The sequence below is a fragment of the Ambystoma mexicanum genome, chromosome 3q, assembly GCF_040938575.1.
Source record: "Ambystoma mexicanum isolate Mex_15411 chromosome 3q, UKY_AmexF1_1, whole genome shotgun sequence".
NCBI lineage: Eukaryota > Metazoa > Chordata > Amphibia > Caudata > Ambystomatidae > Ambystoma > Ambystoma mexicanum.
Window position 1 is genome coordinate 644,622,206 of NC_090926.1, and position 16,356 is coordinate 644,638,561.

Consider the following 16,356-nt stretch of genomic DNA (forward strand, 5'->3'; position numbering starts at 1 on the left):
GACTCACGAAAGGTGGACGCAATTCTCAAGTGGCCATCACCTAGTTCAGTTAAAGGGGTACAAAGCATGCTCGGATTTGCCAATTTCTACTGCAGATTCATTCCAGACTTCTCACGTTGTACATCCCATCACAGCACTTTTGCGAAAGAACAAACGCTTCTTGTGGACCGAAGAGGCTGAAAAGGCCTTCCAAGAGCTGAAAGCGAAATTCACGTCTGCGCCTGTCTTAAGACATCCACGCCCAGAGCTTCCATACATAGTGGAAACTGATGCATCCAGTTTAGCCATGGGAGCTGTCCTGTCCCAAAAGGATCCTGAAACTGGTCTTCTTCACCCAGTGGCATTTTGGTCCAGAAAGTTCTGGGCACCTGAGTTAAACTATGTGGTTACCGATAAAGAGTTATTAGCCATCAAATCTGCCTTTAAGGCTTGGCAACACTATCTTCTCGGTGCCAGGCATACCATTACTGTAATCACCGATCACCGAAACTTGCAGTATCTAAAAACAGCCAAAGCCCAATCATTGCGCCAACTTCGATGGGCATTGTTCTTTGCCGAATTCAATTTTGTGATCACTTATCGACCAGGCTGTAAAAATGGCAAGGCAGATGCCTTATGCCGAATAGGAATGGAAGAAGCATATGCAAACCCGGAGCCGATGCCTATAATTTCTGAACAAAGAATTCTTGGCATAACTACTTTACAGACACTAGAAGAAATTCATTTAAATATCCAACAACTCTTCGATCCAGGAGGACTGGGTAAAGAAAGGCCCGGATTACTCGGTCATCAATGATCTACCCTACTATCAAGGACAACTATTTCTACCACACAAGGAATTACAGGAACTTGTCATCTCCAATTATCATGATACCCTGATGGAAGGTCACCCAGGTATCGCAAAAACCGAAGCTAAAATTAAGAGACAATTCTGGTGGCCCACCTGGCGAAAAGATATAAAGTCATTTGTGATGTCTTGCAGCATTTGCGCCCAAAACAAAAGTCAGAAGAAAAAACCAGCTGGCCTTTTACAACCTTTGGATATTCCACCTACACTATGGCACACCTTGTCTTTAGACTTTATTACAGATCTACCTCCATGTAATGGATTTAACACCATTCTAGTTATCGTGGATCTTTTTTCCAAGATGGCCCACTTTATTCCTTTGAAGGGATTACCTTCTGCTTCAATTCTGGCCAAGGAGTTCCTCGAAAACATAGTTCGAATACATGGTTTCCTTGCGTATTGGTCTCTGACTGAGGTAGTCAATTCATTTCACATTTCTGGAAGAAATGTTGCCAACTGGCGCAAATCGACGTAAGGTTATCAACCAGTCACCATCCCCAGACCGATGGTCAGACGGAGAGGACCAACCAGACCCTTGAACAGTACCTACGTTGCATGCTTCACCAGACCGAAAGTAATTGGAAAGATATTTTATGGATTTATGAATATGCATACAATAACTCTGTACATTCAGGAACCGGACAAAGCCCCTTTTATACCATATATGGACACCACCCTCGAACCTCAGAACTCGATTCGCCTCAGCACTTAGAAATGTCCGCAGTTAGTCATTTGAATTCTACTATTACACAAGCCTTCAAGGAAGCAACAGAACATTTGAAGCCAGCAAAAGAGAAATACAAGAAAAATGCTGATCAACATAGAAGTGAAACTCCACAGTACCAAATTGGAGATCAGGTTTGGCTAGCTACAAAACACATACCTCTGAAAGGAACTGAGACTTTTAATCCTAGATATTTAGGACCTTATACCATTAAGGCAATTATCAACCCGGTGGCCGTCAAACTGGAATTACCCTCCAATATGCGAATTCATCTTGTCTTTCATGTTTCACTTTTAAAACCAGTTCAACCAGGAACAAGATTAACCAAACCACCAGATCCTATCTTGATAGATGGAGAACCTGAATTCGAGGTGAAAAACATCCTGGACTCCAAGGTGGTTAAATCAAAACTTTTTTACTTAATCGATTGGAAAGGTTACGGCCCACAGGAAAGGTCATGGGAGCCTAGTGACCATGTTCATGCACCTCGATTAGTGAAGAGATTCCATCTGAACTTCCCTGACAAACCAGGACCAAGGGGAAGAATGACTTTAGGAGGGGCCTTGAGGGGGAGTGCTGTCATGATGCATACCCCCGGGCATCCAGACCACGTCCATCAGCCCCGGGAGCAGGCATCATGTTGCCTTGAGAAAACCCAGCAACCCCTGCTAGGGGCTGTCTGGGTTCAGTCCTGGCGCCAATGGCGCCAGGCTCATATGGGACATCAGTCCTGGCGCCATAGGCGCCAGGCTCATAAGTGCACACTTACCTGATGCAGACCATGCTGCAAGAACATCCAAGCCCATGTGAGGCAAGGAAGGGACTACTTTACCTTAGGGACTATTTTGTTACTCGGTTGTGGTTGGGGAGGAATACCTACCTGGGACTACTTTGGTGGCTATTTAAACCACGCCCGAAGAGCGGCACACGCTTTGCGTTATTCTGCATCCAGCAGCGTAACGTTCACCGTGCCAGCAGCAGCATCCAGCCTTCTGCCACGCCCGCCTCGAACCTGGAGCACCTAGAAAGAAGGAAAGAAGCAAAGGTTAGAACAAGAATATTACCTGATGTCTTACCTGATCCCGGATTCATCACATCTTCAAACCTGAGGAAAGACTTTGTTTCAAACGCGCCGCATCGCCAACAGCAGCGCCGTGCCATACTCACCGTTCCACGCAGCATCTCTTTGATCTGGCGCTGTCTCCATCTTTACATCGCCGAATTCCGACACCTAAGGGGGACAAGAAACAACAAGGTGAGCAGAGAGAACAGACAGAGACAATCTCTTTAGCCGCCATATGCTTACCTGATTTTACTGCCGGAGGTATTATTCATCAGCACGCCACCTCTTCTTATGCCGCACCTGTGAGAAAAGGAGAAAGCAGCAAGTTTAACCCTGGGCATTATTTACCGATCAGTGTTGGGTAACACAGACTTTTACCGGAGCGCTTTCAGTTGTCAATCTTCCTATTGGGTCAAAGCTGCAAGATATAAGAGGAATTGGACAGGAGTGAATTCCAGACATTTTGAACTCTTACGAACTATATACTTACGACTCTTCGCCAGGACCTTTTGGAGTCAGGATTCGTCTACAACTGTTCCAATATCTTCAGGCCAGTGAAGTAACTGGTCATCAACGCGCCCCGGCGTACTTCGCAGGATGGAGGGCTCATCCTTCAAGAATATAAGGTGAGATTGCTGAGAGGGCACTTCAGTGGTGATTAGTGGGGAGGACAGTGGGCAGTGGGGGTGCTATCACTTGAATCCACAAGTGGCTAAATCCATCTCTCCACTTGTAGGAGAATATTTCTACGAGTCAAGCAAACAAGAATTGGAGGGCAGATCCAGTCAGTCATCGCTGCACTACGCATCACGTGGGTGGAGGCCGCAGCAGTCCGGGTCCGACATACGCCCCTGTGGGAGCCAGGTGAGCGTAACACCCGGTGCTTTGTTGTTAGGGAGTAGCTTCATCATTTTTTTTCTTCCTCCTCAGTTATTTCCCTTTCTAGGGTTTCCCTGTCTTCCTGAGTCACCTTAGACATCTGTACCGTCTAGGTATTCCTGTATCATTTGTTGATCAGGTCGCTCTGCATGGTAGAGCTGTTTGTAATAGGTTGAGGAGGAGTATATGATGCCCCCAGAATTTGGCGATACTGTGCCATTTGCTTGCTTTATTGTGTCTATGTTATGCTTACTGCGTTGTTGTTTCAAAAGTCTCGCTAACATTCTGACTGCCTTGTTTGCATTGATGCAGTATTGCTGTTTAAGATTGAGTAAAAATGTCTCTCTCCTGCCTGTCCGTAGCAGTTCTAACTGTCTATTGATGTCTTTTAACCTGTTATATTCTCCTTGTTCTTCTTTTCTGCTAATTCTCTTTGGGCTTCTCTCAGTTTGGCCTCAATGTTCTTTTCTAGCATGTCCTTCTCTTTTGACCTTTGAGCGTTGAGAGTTATTTTCCCCCCTGAGCACTGCCTTGAAGGCCTCCCAAACATTGTCCAGGGGAGCTCCTTGTGTGTTATTTATTTCAAAGTAATCTCTAATTTTATTACTAAGTGTTTCTCTTACTACTGTGTTGTATAGCAGTTCTCTAGGCATTTTCCATGATAACATCAGGCTACGCGGTTTCATCCCCCTTTACTGAACTCTTATGGGTGCATGGTCAGACAGAGAGATCGGGCCTACCCCTATCTCCTTGAAACACTTGTGTACAGGCACGCTATAAATAAAACATCATATCATATCATCAATGTTCCCAGTACTTCTGGAGTTCCCCAGGCATAGTCTATTCTGGAGAAAGTACGCTGAAGATGGGAGAAACATGTGTACCCTGCCTCATTCCCTTTTTTGGCTCTCCAGAGGTCTTTCAGCATCATATCTGTAAGCTTATCCCGTACTGTGTTCATCAGGCCCTGACCCCTGGAGGTCGCTTGGCCACTCCTGTCTTTCCCTGTGTCCCAGGCTAGGTTGGAATCTCCAGTCAGGAGTATCTCCCCTTCCGTGAAGCGTTCCAGCTTTCCTAGGACCTTGTATATAAAAGCATCTGTCCAGAATTGGAGCATATAAGGTTCCTATAGTTAATACCCTGTTCTCGAGGAGAATTTGGAGGAATAGATACCTACCATTCGCGTCAACTTGCGTGTGGAGTACCTTGGCTCCCAATGTATTTCTAAGGCCCATCTTGACCCCAGCCGTTTTATTTTTAGCAATCGCCTGGTATATTTGTGAGAACTGGTGTATGTGTAGCCTGGGGCTATCTCCCTTTCTATTTTGAGTCTCATGTAGCAGTATAATGTCTGCCACCCCTCTGTTAATTTGTGATCCCAGTTTTTTCCATTTCACTGGGCTGTTCAGGTCCTGTATGTTATGTGAAATAATTTTTAATGTCATTGTCACTGCAACTGTGTATTCTCTTTTGCTCCCTTTGCATCTGGTTCACCTGACGTCTCCATGAAGTCAGACACTGCATTCCCCTAGTCCCTGTCCCTACCCTCACCATCCCAGCCCCCAAAAACAACCCCCCCCCTCCCCACTTCCGGTCTAGGCTCAGTATCATGCGATTCATCCCAAGGGACTTGGAAAACGGCCCACGTTTTATCCTGGAAAAACTAAGGTTGCACTATCTTTCTAAGGATTCCAAATGGTACCCCGATAACTGCCCCCGTCCAGCCTGTTTAAACCAGCTCGGTTACTCTTACCTACACTGCCAGCACAAATGGCGTTACTGCTACTCGGTCCGGTGCTATTAGCACCGGATCACAAGTAGCGGTTTAGCAGTAAGTTCCCATTCCCCATTGGATCAAAAACGGACATAAATGGGTGGTAAGGGGCCATTTTTACCTCCAGCAAAAAGCTGATGTAGTTTGGTCAATGTAGTAATATCGTTACTGCTGCATTTAAGGGCTAGGGCCCAACTCATGACGAGGCCCTTTGTATATTAAATGGAACAATAGACAGGGATGTTCCAGGGAACCCTACATGGCAAATGGGAGGGAACAGTGACACTTCAGACTATTTCTTTATAAGTATTAACTATTTTAATAGGGCAAACCATTCTATACCCAGTTATACCATAGAGGGAATATCAGAATGGATACATTGCATGATGTATCAATTTGGAGCAAAAGGAACAAAGATTGCTAGTATACATGGAAAATAGATACACTCTAGGCATCGACGATGCAGGAGTTGCTGCGCGAAAAAGGACATCACGTCAGTCCATTAGGAAAATAAATGGGGATACAGAAATTGATCAGATTAATGAAGTAAGAAATATTAAAGCCATAATAACATTTTATACAAACTGGGTAAAAAAACATAGAGTCTCGAAAAGAAATTTTAAATAGCAACTAATGGTTAAGGTATTAGTCAGGAATGATTAAAAAAATTCTGGCAATTGGTTAGGAGAAATTCACAACAATAAACGATATGCTCATTAATTGTATCAATAAAAATACCTGGATAAGACACATTAAGAAGATGTTCTATAAGAGGATTATATAACGTACCTGAGGGGATAACCTTAAACAAGGTTGTGAAGTCAAATGTCTATTAGGGTGTTCTGGTGCCAGATACAGATACAAGCCAAGCAATGTGGGATACAAGGGATCTGAAAATAGCACAGTATTTGGCAATGATACATCATTTTACAAAAACATAAGGTGGATATAGTTCGACCTGTGCGCTAAAAGTGTATAAGCAGAGTTTGGTACCCTCTATAATATACAAACTTGAAGCCTGTATTTGAACTAAAATGTTGAATAAAATTGAAGGGAAGATTTGACACTGTAGCTTAGGAGTATCTAATGAAGTCACAATAAAGGCAATTTGCATGGGATAACATCCCTCTATACATGTGCATGAATTGTTTATTTATTTGTAACACACCGAATACCACAGGCATCAGGGCACACACAAGGACATAAGACAAAACATAAAGTACAGGACAAGCAGAGGCAAGAAGACTAAGAGCAGTAATGTTTATGTGAACAGAAACATCTTCAAACGTTTTTGAAAGTGGCATGGATTAAATTCTTGCAGAAGATTCAAAGTTAGAGGGTTCCATGCTTTCGGGGGCCAAAGTGACAAGAGATCTGCCATTGCCCAAGGCCCATCTTGCTTTGGGACAAACAAAGAAGCCAGGTACTTGAAGATCTTAAAGTTCTACTTGGTTTGTATTTGGCTAGTTTGTTCAAAGTATGTTTGATTTAAAAAAAAACTTTATTCTAATGAAAATGGCATATATGCCTTGTTAGCAAAACGACACTAGGCAACTGTCATGCATTATATACAAACAAGTATTGAAGATTTCTTAAAAGCAAGAGTTCACATTTGACTGTGCGGCTGACTTTTCTACACAAAGAACTCAATTTATAAAAAAAGCAAAAATATGGGATGTGTGAGAAACATGACAGTGTTCTCCCACCTACTCCCCCGGGATCCTCTATTCAGATGGCCAGGGAAGGGCCATCGCTTTTGGATCCCGACCCTGGGGGTGGACACGCAAGGGAAGATCACCTGAGTGGAGGCTCACAGGGGATTGGGAGAACACCCAAGGGCAAGACATGGTATTACCCCTTTCCCCATATCACCCCAAAACCCTCTCCCTCAGCATTCATGTGGTATTTCCAAACCCATTCCACCCCCCTCCCCCCATTTCCAACTAATACTGGGACAAGTAAGAGGTAACTGGGAGCAGTGAAGATTTCCCATGGAAACAACACTGGGAAATTAAGGGAAACCTACTGTAGACATTCTTAAAGTTGTCCCACTAATAGAGTCAGGCAGGGTCAGGCATGAAATAATGACCATTCACACCAGACTCCACTTGACTGTTGGTTCAACTATAAAAGGTGTGGTTTTACACAGTGGAATGAGCAAGCTGGGGATGTTGTCCAGACTAGAGAGGCCAAGAAGCAGAGAGTGGCAGGAACTGAAACTTTGGAGAGGATGGCGTGCCGAGACGCTGGCCCGGTGTCTGTGAGGGGCTGGAGCATGGCTAGGGAGCCGTGCCCCCAAGGAGCGGGAATGAGGCACCCTGCATCCTGCTGTTGCTGGTCGGAAGAATGTTCATTCCCATGGGACTTGTGCCTATCCCAAGGGATTCTGAGGGGCAGGTGGTGAGACCCTGACTTCAACCCTGTGTAACCAGAGGGACCACTCAACAACGCAACCCTGCCTGGTGAGTTTCAGGTCTGGGAGAGAGAAACTTGGGAGCGTGCAGTTGCCTGGAGCAGAGCGGGAGAAAGACACATTTAGAAAAGTGGAACGGAAAAGTGAAAGAAGTGAAAGAAAGCTAGTAAAGCGACAGTGCAGAAAATGAAAGAAGTGAAAGAAAGCATGTAAAGCAGCATGGAGTGGAAAGTGAAAGGAAATAATGACTTTAAGGAGGTGGAAGTGTTCACGAGAAAGCAAAGAAGGTGCAAGTGTGCAGAAGAAAGCAAAGAAGGTGGAAGTGTGCACAAGAAAGCAAAGAAGGTGCAAGAGGGCACAAGAAAACAAAGAAGGTGCAAGTGTGCATGACAAAACAAGGAAGGTGCAAGAGTGCACAAGCAAGCAAGGAAAGTGCAAGTGTGTACGAGAAAGCAAAAAAGGTGCAAATGTGCACCAAGAAACAAGAAAGAAGTTACAAGTGGGCATGAGAAAGAAACAAAGGAAGAGCAAGGAATAAAGAGAGGGGCTACAGATCAGAGTGGTCACGCTTAGGAAGAGCAACAAACCTGGCATTTTCGAAAGTCTCTGATCCTATCTCCTGGATGGTTTAGATGTGAAAGAAATGTATATGAAAGATTCATCCTGACAAGCTGAACTTGTGTTTGAGACTAAGAGGGGCCTAAGCTTGGGGAAGGGAGCCCTGAGAGGCCTAACAATTTTGGTAATGAAGGAATTGATGCTTGGGGAAGGGAACCCCGAGAAGCTGAAAGAGGAAATGTATTATATTTCTTTTGTTGTTTTTGAACGTGAACAAGTTGAAGCTTGGGGAAGGGAATCCCAAGGAACCAAAGACATTGAAAGTATTTGAGAACATTGCAAGGGCCCTATGGAGAAGATCTTATGAACAGCCCTTTTGATTGAACTTATTTTTGTGACATTGACCAAACTACATCTGGTGAGAAGACCATCGAAACCAACCTATTTTCTGTTGAGCCACCATTTTACCTTTTTAAAGACTTCCTAAATACATTTTTGTATAGAGTGAGGGCAAGCATAGTTTTAGACACAGACGGATTATTCTTTTGGACTTTAAGACATCGACGACCCTTAGAAACGTCAGTTAAGGGAACCATCCCTTTAGAGTTAGGGCCAGTTAGGCATTACACCAACCCAGGAACCTTAGTAAATAAAGGTTTTGAAACTAACATCTTTGAGTCTGTGTCTCTCTTGATACCATGCCTGTCTGACAGATGCTATACAAAACATTGAAGTCTTCTAAAAAGAAAAGTCAAACAGGAGGGAATAATTGTGACATATTTAATGACTTGTAATCAGACATATTTAACAAAGTTTCCATCTAAATGATATAGGAGAAACCTTTTATTACTAAGATTAAACCAACTATCAGTGCTGTCTGCATTGGGCACCAGAAAGAACATGCCTGAAGATAAACGAAATTGTAGAGTATGCAAAGATTTACAAGAGACGAGTAACATTTACTGACTCAATATGAGGCATTGATCAACGAGAGGCACAACGTATTACAGAATTATATTTGCGATATGAGAATGTTGGACTCATTTGACTTCTGGTTAAGATGTTCCACAAGTAGACCATTAGGATTAATCATAGCCATTATGAGACTGTGGACTATAATATACGAGAAATATTATATTATAAAATAATATGAATTTGGTTTTATTATGGCTTAACATAGTGATGTAGCAGTGATAGATTTAATCATGTTTTAATGTTTGCAATTAACAATGTAATAATTGTAGATGCAATAATACGAATTTGCTTTATTTTTCATTTGCATTGATATGTTATATAACTGCTCTTAATTATTTCTTAATGTGTGTAAATTAGCTTGTGTAAAGCTTGTATAAACTGTATCAGAATGGAAATAAAAATAGTAATATAAAAAGAGAGTACAGTTTTCAGAAGTCTATAAAGTTTTATATCTAGTAAGAACTTTCGTTGATTCCTTATGATTTGAAAATTGATGATATTGTTGGATGTACTTTGCCCCAGTCACATGCAGAAGACTCCATGTTTGGCTCAAAACACGGGGGCGTAATCCTGATCATGATCCTATCAATTAGCATGCTACAAAAGTGATCATGTGGCAATGAAGACTAATTCCATTTAGGCAAGGTATTCAATGAACCATCAACAAAACCTTTTAGTGGGATTTAAATCTAAGATGTTGTGCATTTTTTAAAATGTGTGTGGAACACTGTACATGGCAAAAAAGTGCAGGCCAATGAATTAGTGGTTTACTCAATGAATTGATTGGCTTGAATCCCTACTTGAGGGGAAACAGAAACATACCAACCAAATCACTTAACTGTCACCAGTTGTGGCATTATCATTTGGCAAGTCAAAGAAAGGCCACGGGATGGTGGTCCAGGTTAAATGCAGTTAAAGGCGGCACACACAGGTTCCCAGTGGCACTTTAGTAGGACAGACCTAAACACAGGCCACAGTGTGGCCACTGTCTGCCACTATCCAAGCTGTGCATAATCCATCTGGTTTTCAGCACAGCAACTGCTGACGGTTGAAGGCCTGAGGGCTCACCAGCACATTAATAATTATAAACAACGTGGCAGCCTACTATGTCCCTCACCTACGGCACAACAGATGTGTTATGATGATATGATATGATATAAGGCATTTATAACGCGCCTATACACAAGTGTTTCAAGGTGCTGGGAGGCAGTGCTGCTATGAGGTCATGCTGATAGGTGTGCAGCCCGTGCTGGTCCTGAGGGTAATGGAGGTGGCAGTGACTAGAGCTTTTGTGCTGCATTGCTCTGAACGGGGGAAAGGAGAGCACAAGAGAAAAGGCAGGCTGTCTAGTGAGTGAGATACAAGAGTTTGCCGCACTAAACAAAATCTGTTCTTGGTCTCAATCATCTAAGGGAATGTTTGTGCTTTAAGATGTCCCTGCTAAAGTCAGAAAGTTCAGAAGCAATTGATTGATCAATAAGAAAAGCCAAGATGCAATTGTGAATGTAACCTACCGTTAAAGATATGGGGCATCACACAATCAGGAGGACATTATGCTTTGCTGGGCAGCTGATCGTCAGTAGAATCTAAAGCTCTCCATAACTACACCTAAAAAAGATTAAGGTGCTGGAGAGATCGGCCCCCAAAGTAAACATGCAATTTGCGTGATGCCCCACATCTTTGACAGTATGTTACATTCACAATATGTATTATCGATATACATTATTTTAATATGTATAGAAATATATTACTCTTAGAAAAATAAATTCCATATAGAATCAATGTAGAAGGTTTCTCATGATAGCCACAGATGAGTCTCTGTATTTTGTTCCAAAATGATTCCACTGATTTAGTGTATGGAAGAGCTGGTACAATTTTTGCCGTCTTTCGAACCCTTTAGACTTTGGGATTTTACTGTGGTATGTTGTAGAGAAAGAGCTGTCAAGTCCACCTAATATTCCCGATATTGCCAGATCACACTCAGAATGACCAAAATAGGAAGCTGGATCGAACACGCAAGGACCAGATAAATCCTCAGCAATGTTGCCGCCAAAGAGGTCACCGTGCAGAAGAGCTGGGACTATCCGTGTGCCCCTGAACATCTCTGACACCTTCAGCTGCGAAAAGAAAAGAAAGTTAGAGATTACATGCAAAGACCTCCGATTTGTTAACAAACAAAGCAGCCCACACTCTCACCCTATTTTTGAGAAAAGATTGAAAACAGATCTTGAAACCAGTTAGAAAATATAACAGCAATTGTACATTGTCTCTAAAACATAATTCGTTGCCACAAAGCTCAACTGCTTAATTCAGATGGAGTTTGCTTGTTTGTTTGTTTCTTTATTTATATAGCGCTCCCAAACCCAAAGGTATCTGGGCGCATTACACAAATATTCAAGTTACAAGTTACATATGGGCAAGCACACAATATTTACAACATCAATACAGATATTGGTTTCATTATAAATACACAGTTCAGAGTATAACACAAAAAATATATATATTTAAGATTGTTTGCACGATTTACACCACACTTATAGCCTGATTAATGGAATTATTTGCGCCGAAAAACGGGGATTTGTGCGCCATTCTGCCAGCAAATCTCTGTTTGACAAATGGGGATTTGCGGGCATAATGGCATACAAATCCCCGTTTTCGGCGCAAATAATTCCATGAATCAGGCAGTATAAGTCTAACACATACGTTATATACAGTCTATACAAGTGAGCAGTATAACAGACGTAACCAGGAGGAGTTGATGCTATGTAAATCAGCCAGCAGCAAGAGACTATATTATGATACAATTAAGTCTTTCGAGATCAGCCAGTTTTTGGTATATCTTCTGAAGCTAAGGAAGGCCTGATTGGCTCTCAAAGATGCAGGTAGTGAGTTCCACAATTGGGCTCCAAGCACCGGGAAGCTACCGCCCCCGCTTTTTAAAGTTTAAATCTCAGGACGTTTAGCCTATAGGAATTGACCGTCCTCATTGGTTGAGTAGATGTGTTTTTTTATAATTTTTTCCATTAGATATCGTTGAGCCGAATTGTTGAGACATTTATGTGTCAAGGCGGCAGTTTTAAGGTGGATTCTATCCTTGACTGAAAGCCACTTAATCCGCCGCCTGGCGTCTGAGATATGTTGTCTCCTAGAGAAGCTAGGTTGATAAAAAAGGTTTGCACGCGTGGATTATCTTACAAGTGTAAGCCGTTGCCGAGTCAGTGGCGTTGACTTGCTTGCGTAGGTTCAGTGCTGAATCTAGGTAAAAGCCCAAGGTTTTTACCTCTTTTGCCATTTTGATATCAATACCATCAATATTAAATGAGAGGTATTGGTTACTAAGTTTAGATAGCTTGTCTGGGGCTCCTAGGAGTAAGGGTTCAGTCTTCTCATCATTCAAACAGGGGCCGTGTGCCGACATCCATGCCTGAATAATGGTGAAGATTTTGTTGACTAAGGCTAGGTCTGTATTATAGTCACCTGACATTGGTATGAGAATCTGGGTGTCGTCTGCATAATTGTGTAGGTGAAACCCAGATGATCCAAGTCATCAAACATAGGCTACGTGAAGATGTTGTACATTGTGGAGATGTACAAGATCCCAGTGGGACACTGGAGGTAATCGGAATAGGGTCTGCTGCATAAAAAGGTGAAAACACTCTCATGGTCCTGTTATTCAAAATAATTGGATCCCATCTGTAGCTTCCTTGGAGAAGTGGGCAGCAGAGGCCAAATGGTTACAAAGCACTTGATGGTCCACCAGGTCAAATGCTGCTGATACATCTAAAAGAAGTAACAGGGCTGGTTTCCCATTGTCTCGCAGTTCATTGATCTGGTTCTTAAGGTCTATTAAGGCTGTTTCAGTACCATGTTGAGGTCTGAATCCCGATTGCTGCAGTCCCAGTAAGTTATTGGTTTCCAGGTATGCTTGTATCTGGAGGTAGGCTGCCTTGTCCTGTATTTTTTGTAAAAACAGGACTGTAGTGATTGGTCTGAAGTTCGTTGGAATGCTTGGGTCTATTGAAGGTTTCTTTAAGAGAGGTAAGACTCAAGCACCCTTAAGGTTGTTAGGGATGGTACTTGAGTGGAAGGATGCATTGATAAAGGAGGTCAACAATGGGGCCAGGTCTTTGGCTGCTTCTTTAATTATGGATGCTGGGCAGGTGTCACCCTGGCATCTTGAAGGCTTAATCGAGGCTATGATTTTTTCCACTTCAAGGACAGACACTTGAGCAAATTTGAATTTCTGATCCGGTTTCTTGGATCTAGGACAAGAGGTCAATGGCCTGCTTAATTGAGGTAAGGTCAGTTTTTTAGCTGCAATTTTATTTTGAAGGAGTGAGATCTTGGAGGATAGGGCATTTTGGATGTTTGAACACCATGCTTTATCCTTACTACATGTGACTGGCGGAGTGATAGGGGATTCCAGTTCTCTAAGGATTTTAAATAGTTCGCTAGTGCTGGAACTGGCTTTGCTAATCCTATCGTTATAATTTTCTCGTTTGGTTTCTATTATTTCAGCTTTATATGCCATGGTGATTTTCCTTAAATTGTATTTATTGGCTGTAGTGGGGTCATTTTTCCACAAAACATCTGCTTTCCTTTTTGCTGTACAAATAGCTTTAAGATTCGGGGTAAACCACGAGTTCGGATGGGCTCTAGGTTTACTTTTACCCAATTTAAGCGGTGCAATTTCGTCAATGGCTCGAGAGACAGTGGCATTGTGGAGGTCTACTAGCATAGTAGGGTCGGACGTGTCTGGTAGTGGGTTTAAGATCGGGAGAAGAAGGGGCCTTAGCTTGTCCAACGTAATGTTGCGCTTATTTCTTATGAGAAGCTGTGGGGCAGGCAGTTTCATACTGGCCAGTTGCGGTGAGTCCTGGATGGTAAGGTTCACTAGGAAATGATCCGTCCAAGTGCAAGGTTCAATAGATGTAATAGGCTGTGTTACAATTGAGGTCCGCCACCGAGTCTAGGGATCTGTCTTTGACATGTGTTGGCTGATTGACCCTTTGCGTAAGTCCCAGTTCAGTGAGACTATTGGCTAGTATCACTGCATGCTGGTCATTAGTGTCGTTGAGGCCCAAATTGAAGTCTCCTAATACTAATATTGAGTATTAGTTTTGGTATTAGTGGTTAAGAGGTGATGTCTTCCTCAAATGAGCCAATAGGGCCAGGAGGTCTGTAAATCAAAGGCATGTTTAGCGTAAAGGATTTGGATAGGGGCAACTTGACTGACAGTAGTTCACAAGAAGAGACTGGGAGTTCTGACACTGTTCTGAGTCCTAGACTAATTTTAGCAATAAAAGCAATGCCTCCTCCTCTATATAATTCCCTGTCTAGTCTAAGGATGGTGTAGTGCTCGGGGATGGCGAGTAGAAGAGAGGGCCTGGCTGCAGGGTGTAGCCATGTTTCGGTAAAAGCAAGGAAGTCTAGTTGTTTCTCCATGATCAGGTCCGCTAAGTTAACTGCATGCGCTACCAAGGATCTCGCATTAATCAAAGCACCTTTAATCTGCTGCAATTTGTTGCTAGCAGTTGTCAGTTTAGGCGATGTGTTCTTCATTTTAGGTGCTTTGTATGTCTTGGATGAAGGGGTCATCTGGGAATGGACTTGGTTAGGTTGGTATAGTTTGGTGATGTGAGTTAAGGGACTTGGCAAGTTATGGTAGAGTCTGGAGGCCAGCCTTTCATTGATTTCGTGATAATGGTATTATAAGTTCAATTAAGGACTGCTTTTCTACACATGCATGTTTTGTTCTCAGCATTTTCAGATGCTTTTCTTTCCAAATAGGTGATTGCAAAAAAAATATGTTGCGCTAATCTTCTTTGTAAATTCAAGAATCAATGCGCCCTTCCAATCTTTCTGCCATCACCTTTCTCTTTAGGCTCTCCTTTACCTCTGTATTCTTTGTGCAATGTTTTCCCCCAATTTGAGATCATGCTACCCAGATACTTACGGACTGCTTCCCTTTCCCTTCTGCTTTAATGTACTATCCCCCGACACAATCTTTGCTGCCTATTTAGTTAATTCAACACCTGATTTCACCTTACCGATGGACTTACCACCATGCTTCTAGAAATTCGTAGCCATCTGTGATCTGGAAATAGTTTTTGCCAACTATAGAAACTTCCTCCAAGACATGAAATCCCTCCAAGATAACACAATACACAGATGCAATGCCATGAGGGCCACTATGCAAGGTTTGAACCTTCCAGCAAACTCTGGATATGACTATTTGCCAGCTTCAAAAAAACATTATTTCTCTACAGCAGTGAGGTTTGAGGCCCCTTCTTCTAGCGGAAGTAATCAAAATGGGACACATACCCAACCGAAAACATATACCTGCTGTTCTGTAATCATTACACAGAAAGGCCCCAAACTACGGATATGAATCAGAATCAGGGTGATACCCACTATTTCTTGTTGTGGAAAAATGGACCAACACAATTCAGCATGCTCCTCAAGTAGAGTATCACACCTCTCCAAAGTAAAGCACTGCACATGTCAACTAATTGAGGTATTAAATACCTTACCAGGTGAAGATGATGTCAAAACAATAGGCATGCACAACCCAGAGAAACAGACACACGCCAAAAAGCCAATATCAAAATGTGATGATGGCTAAGGCAACACTGCTATATGGAGAACTTTATTTACTCAGTAATTGCATTTCTGAAGTTTGTATCAGTTTAGGGTTACATGCTTTGCATAGACAGCCATCTAGTGGTTAGTCTGGAGTAGTACAATTTGTTTACTTCCTGACACACTATCCCTACCCCACATGTACAGGTACCCATGAACCCTCAAATGTCATCTCTGATTGTTTCTTTATCTGACATGACAGTGAAAATTGAGTAAGCACAAGTGTATGTTCCTCTGTCGCACATAGGTATGAGGGGTGGGCACATGTAACTCATACAAGCTGCTGAAAGACAATTATTGGGTAACCAATATTTGCTTTCTGAGGCTTATGAATCTGTTTAAATTCACTTGATTTACATAGATTAGAGAGCAGTACAAGATGTAAGTGGTAAGGGACTTGAATGAAGCGATAGGAAAAAAATGTGCTTAATTAAAGCCTGCACCATCTTTCAGTCTGATCTTTATTGTGTATTGTGGCAAG

At 42.5% G+C, this 16,356-nt stretch overlaps 2 protein-coding genes across 2 annotated transcripts in view; one reads left to right on the forward strand and one right to left on the reverse strand.

The window, feature by feature from the left end:
- The window catches only part of LOC138582848 (general transcription factor II-I repeat domain-containing protein 2A-like), a 343,390-nt gene that overhangs the window by 107,819 nt on the left and 219,215 nt on the right, over positions 1–16,356 (forward strand). The window lies entirely within an intron of this gene.
- Positions 9,025–16,356, reverse strand: part of LOC138582849 (ketosamine-3-kinase-like) — a 394,390-nt gene continuing 387,058 nt past the window's right edge. Inside the window, exon 6 of the mRNA XM_069654536.1 lies at positions 9,025–11,350. Within this exon, the coding sequence (XP_069510637.1) occupies positions 11,012–11,350 (339 nt within the window). The 3' untranslated portion in view covers positions 9,025–11,011. The remainder of the gene's footprint in view (positions 11,351–16,356) is intronic.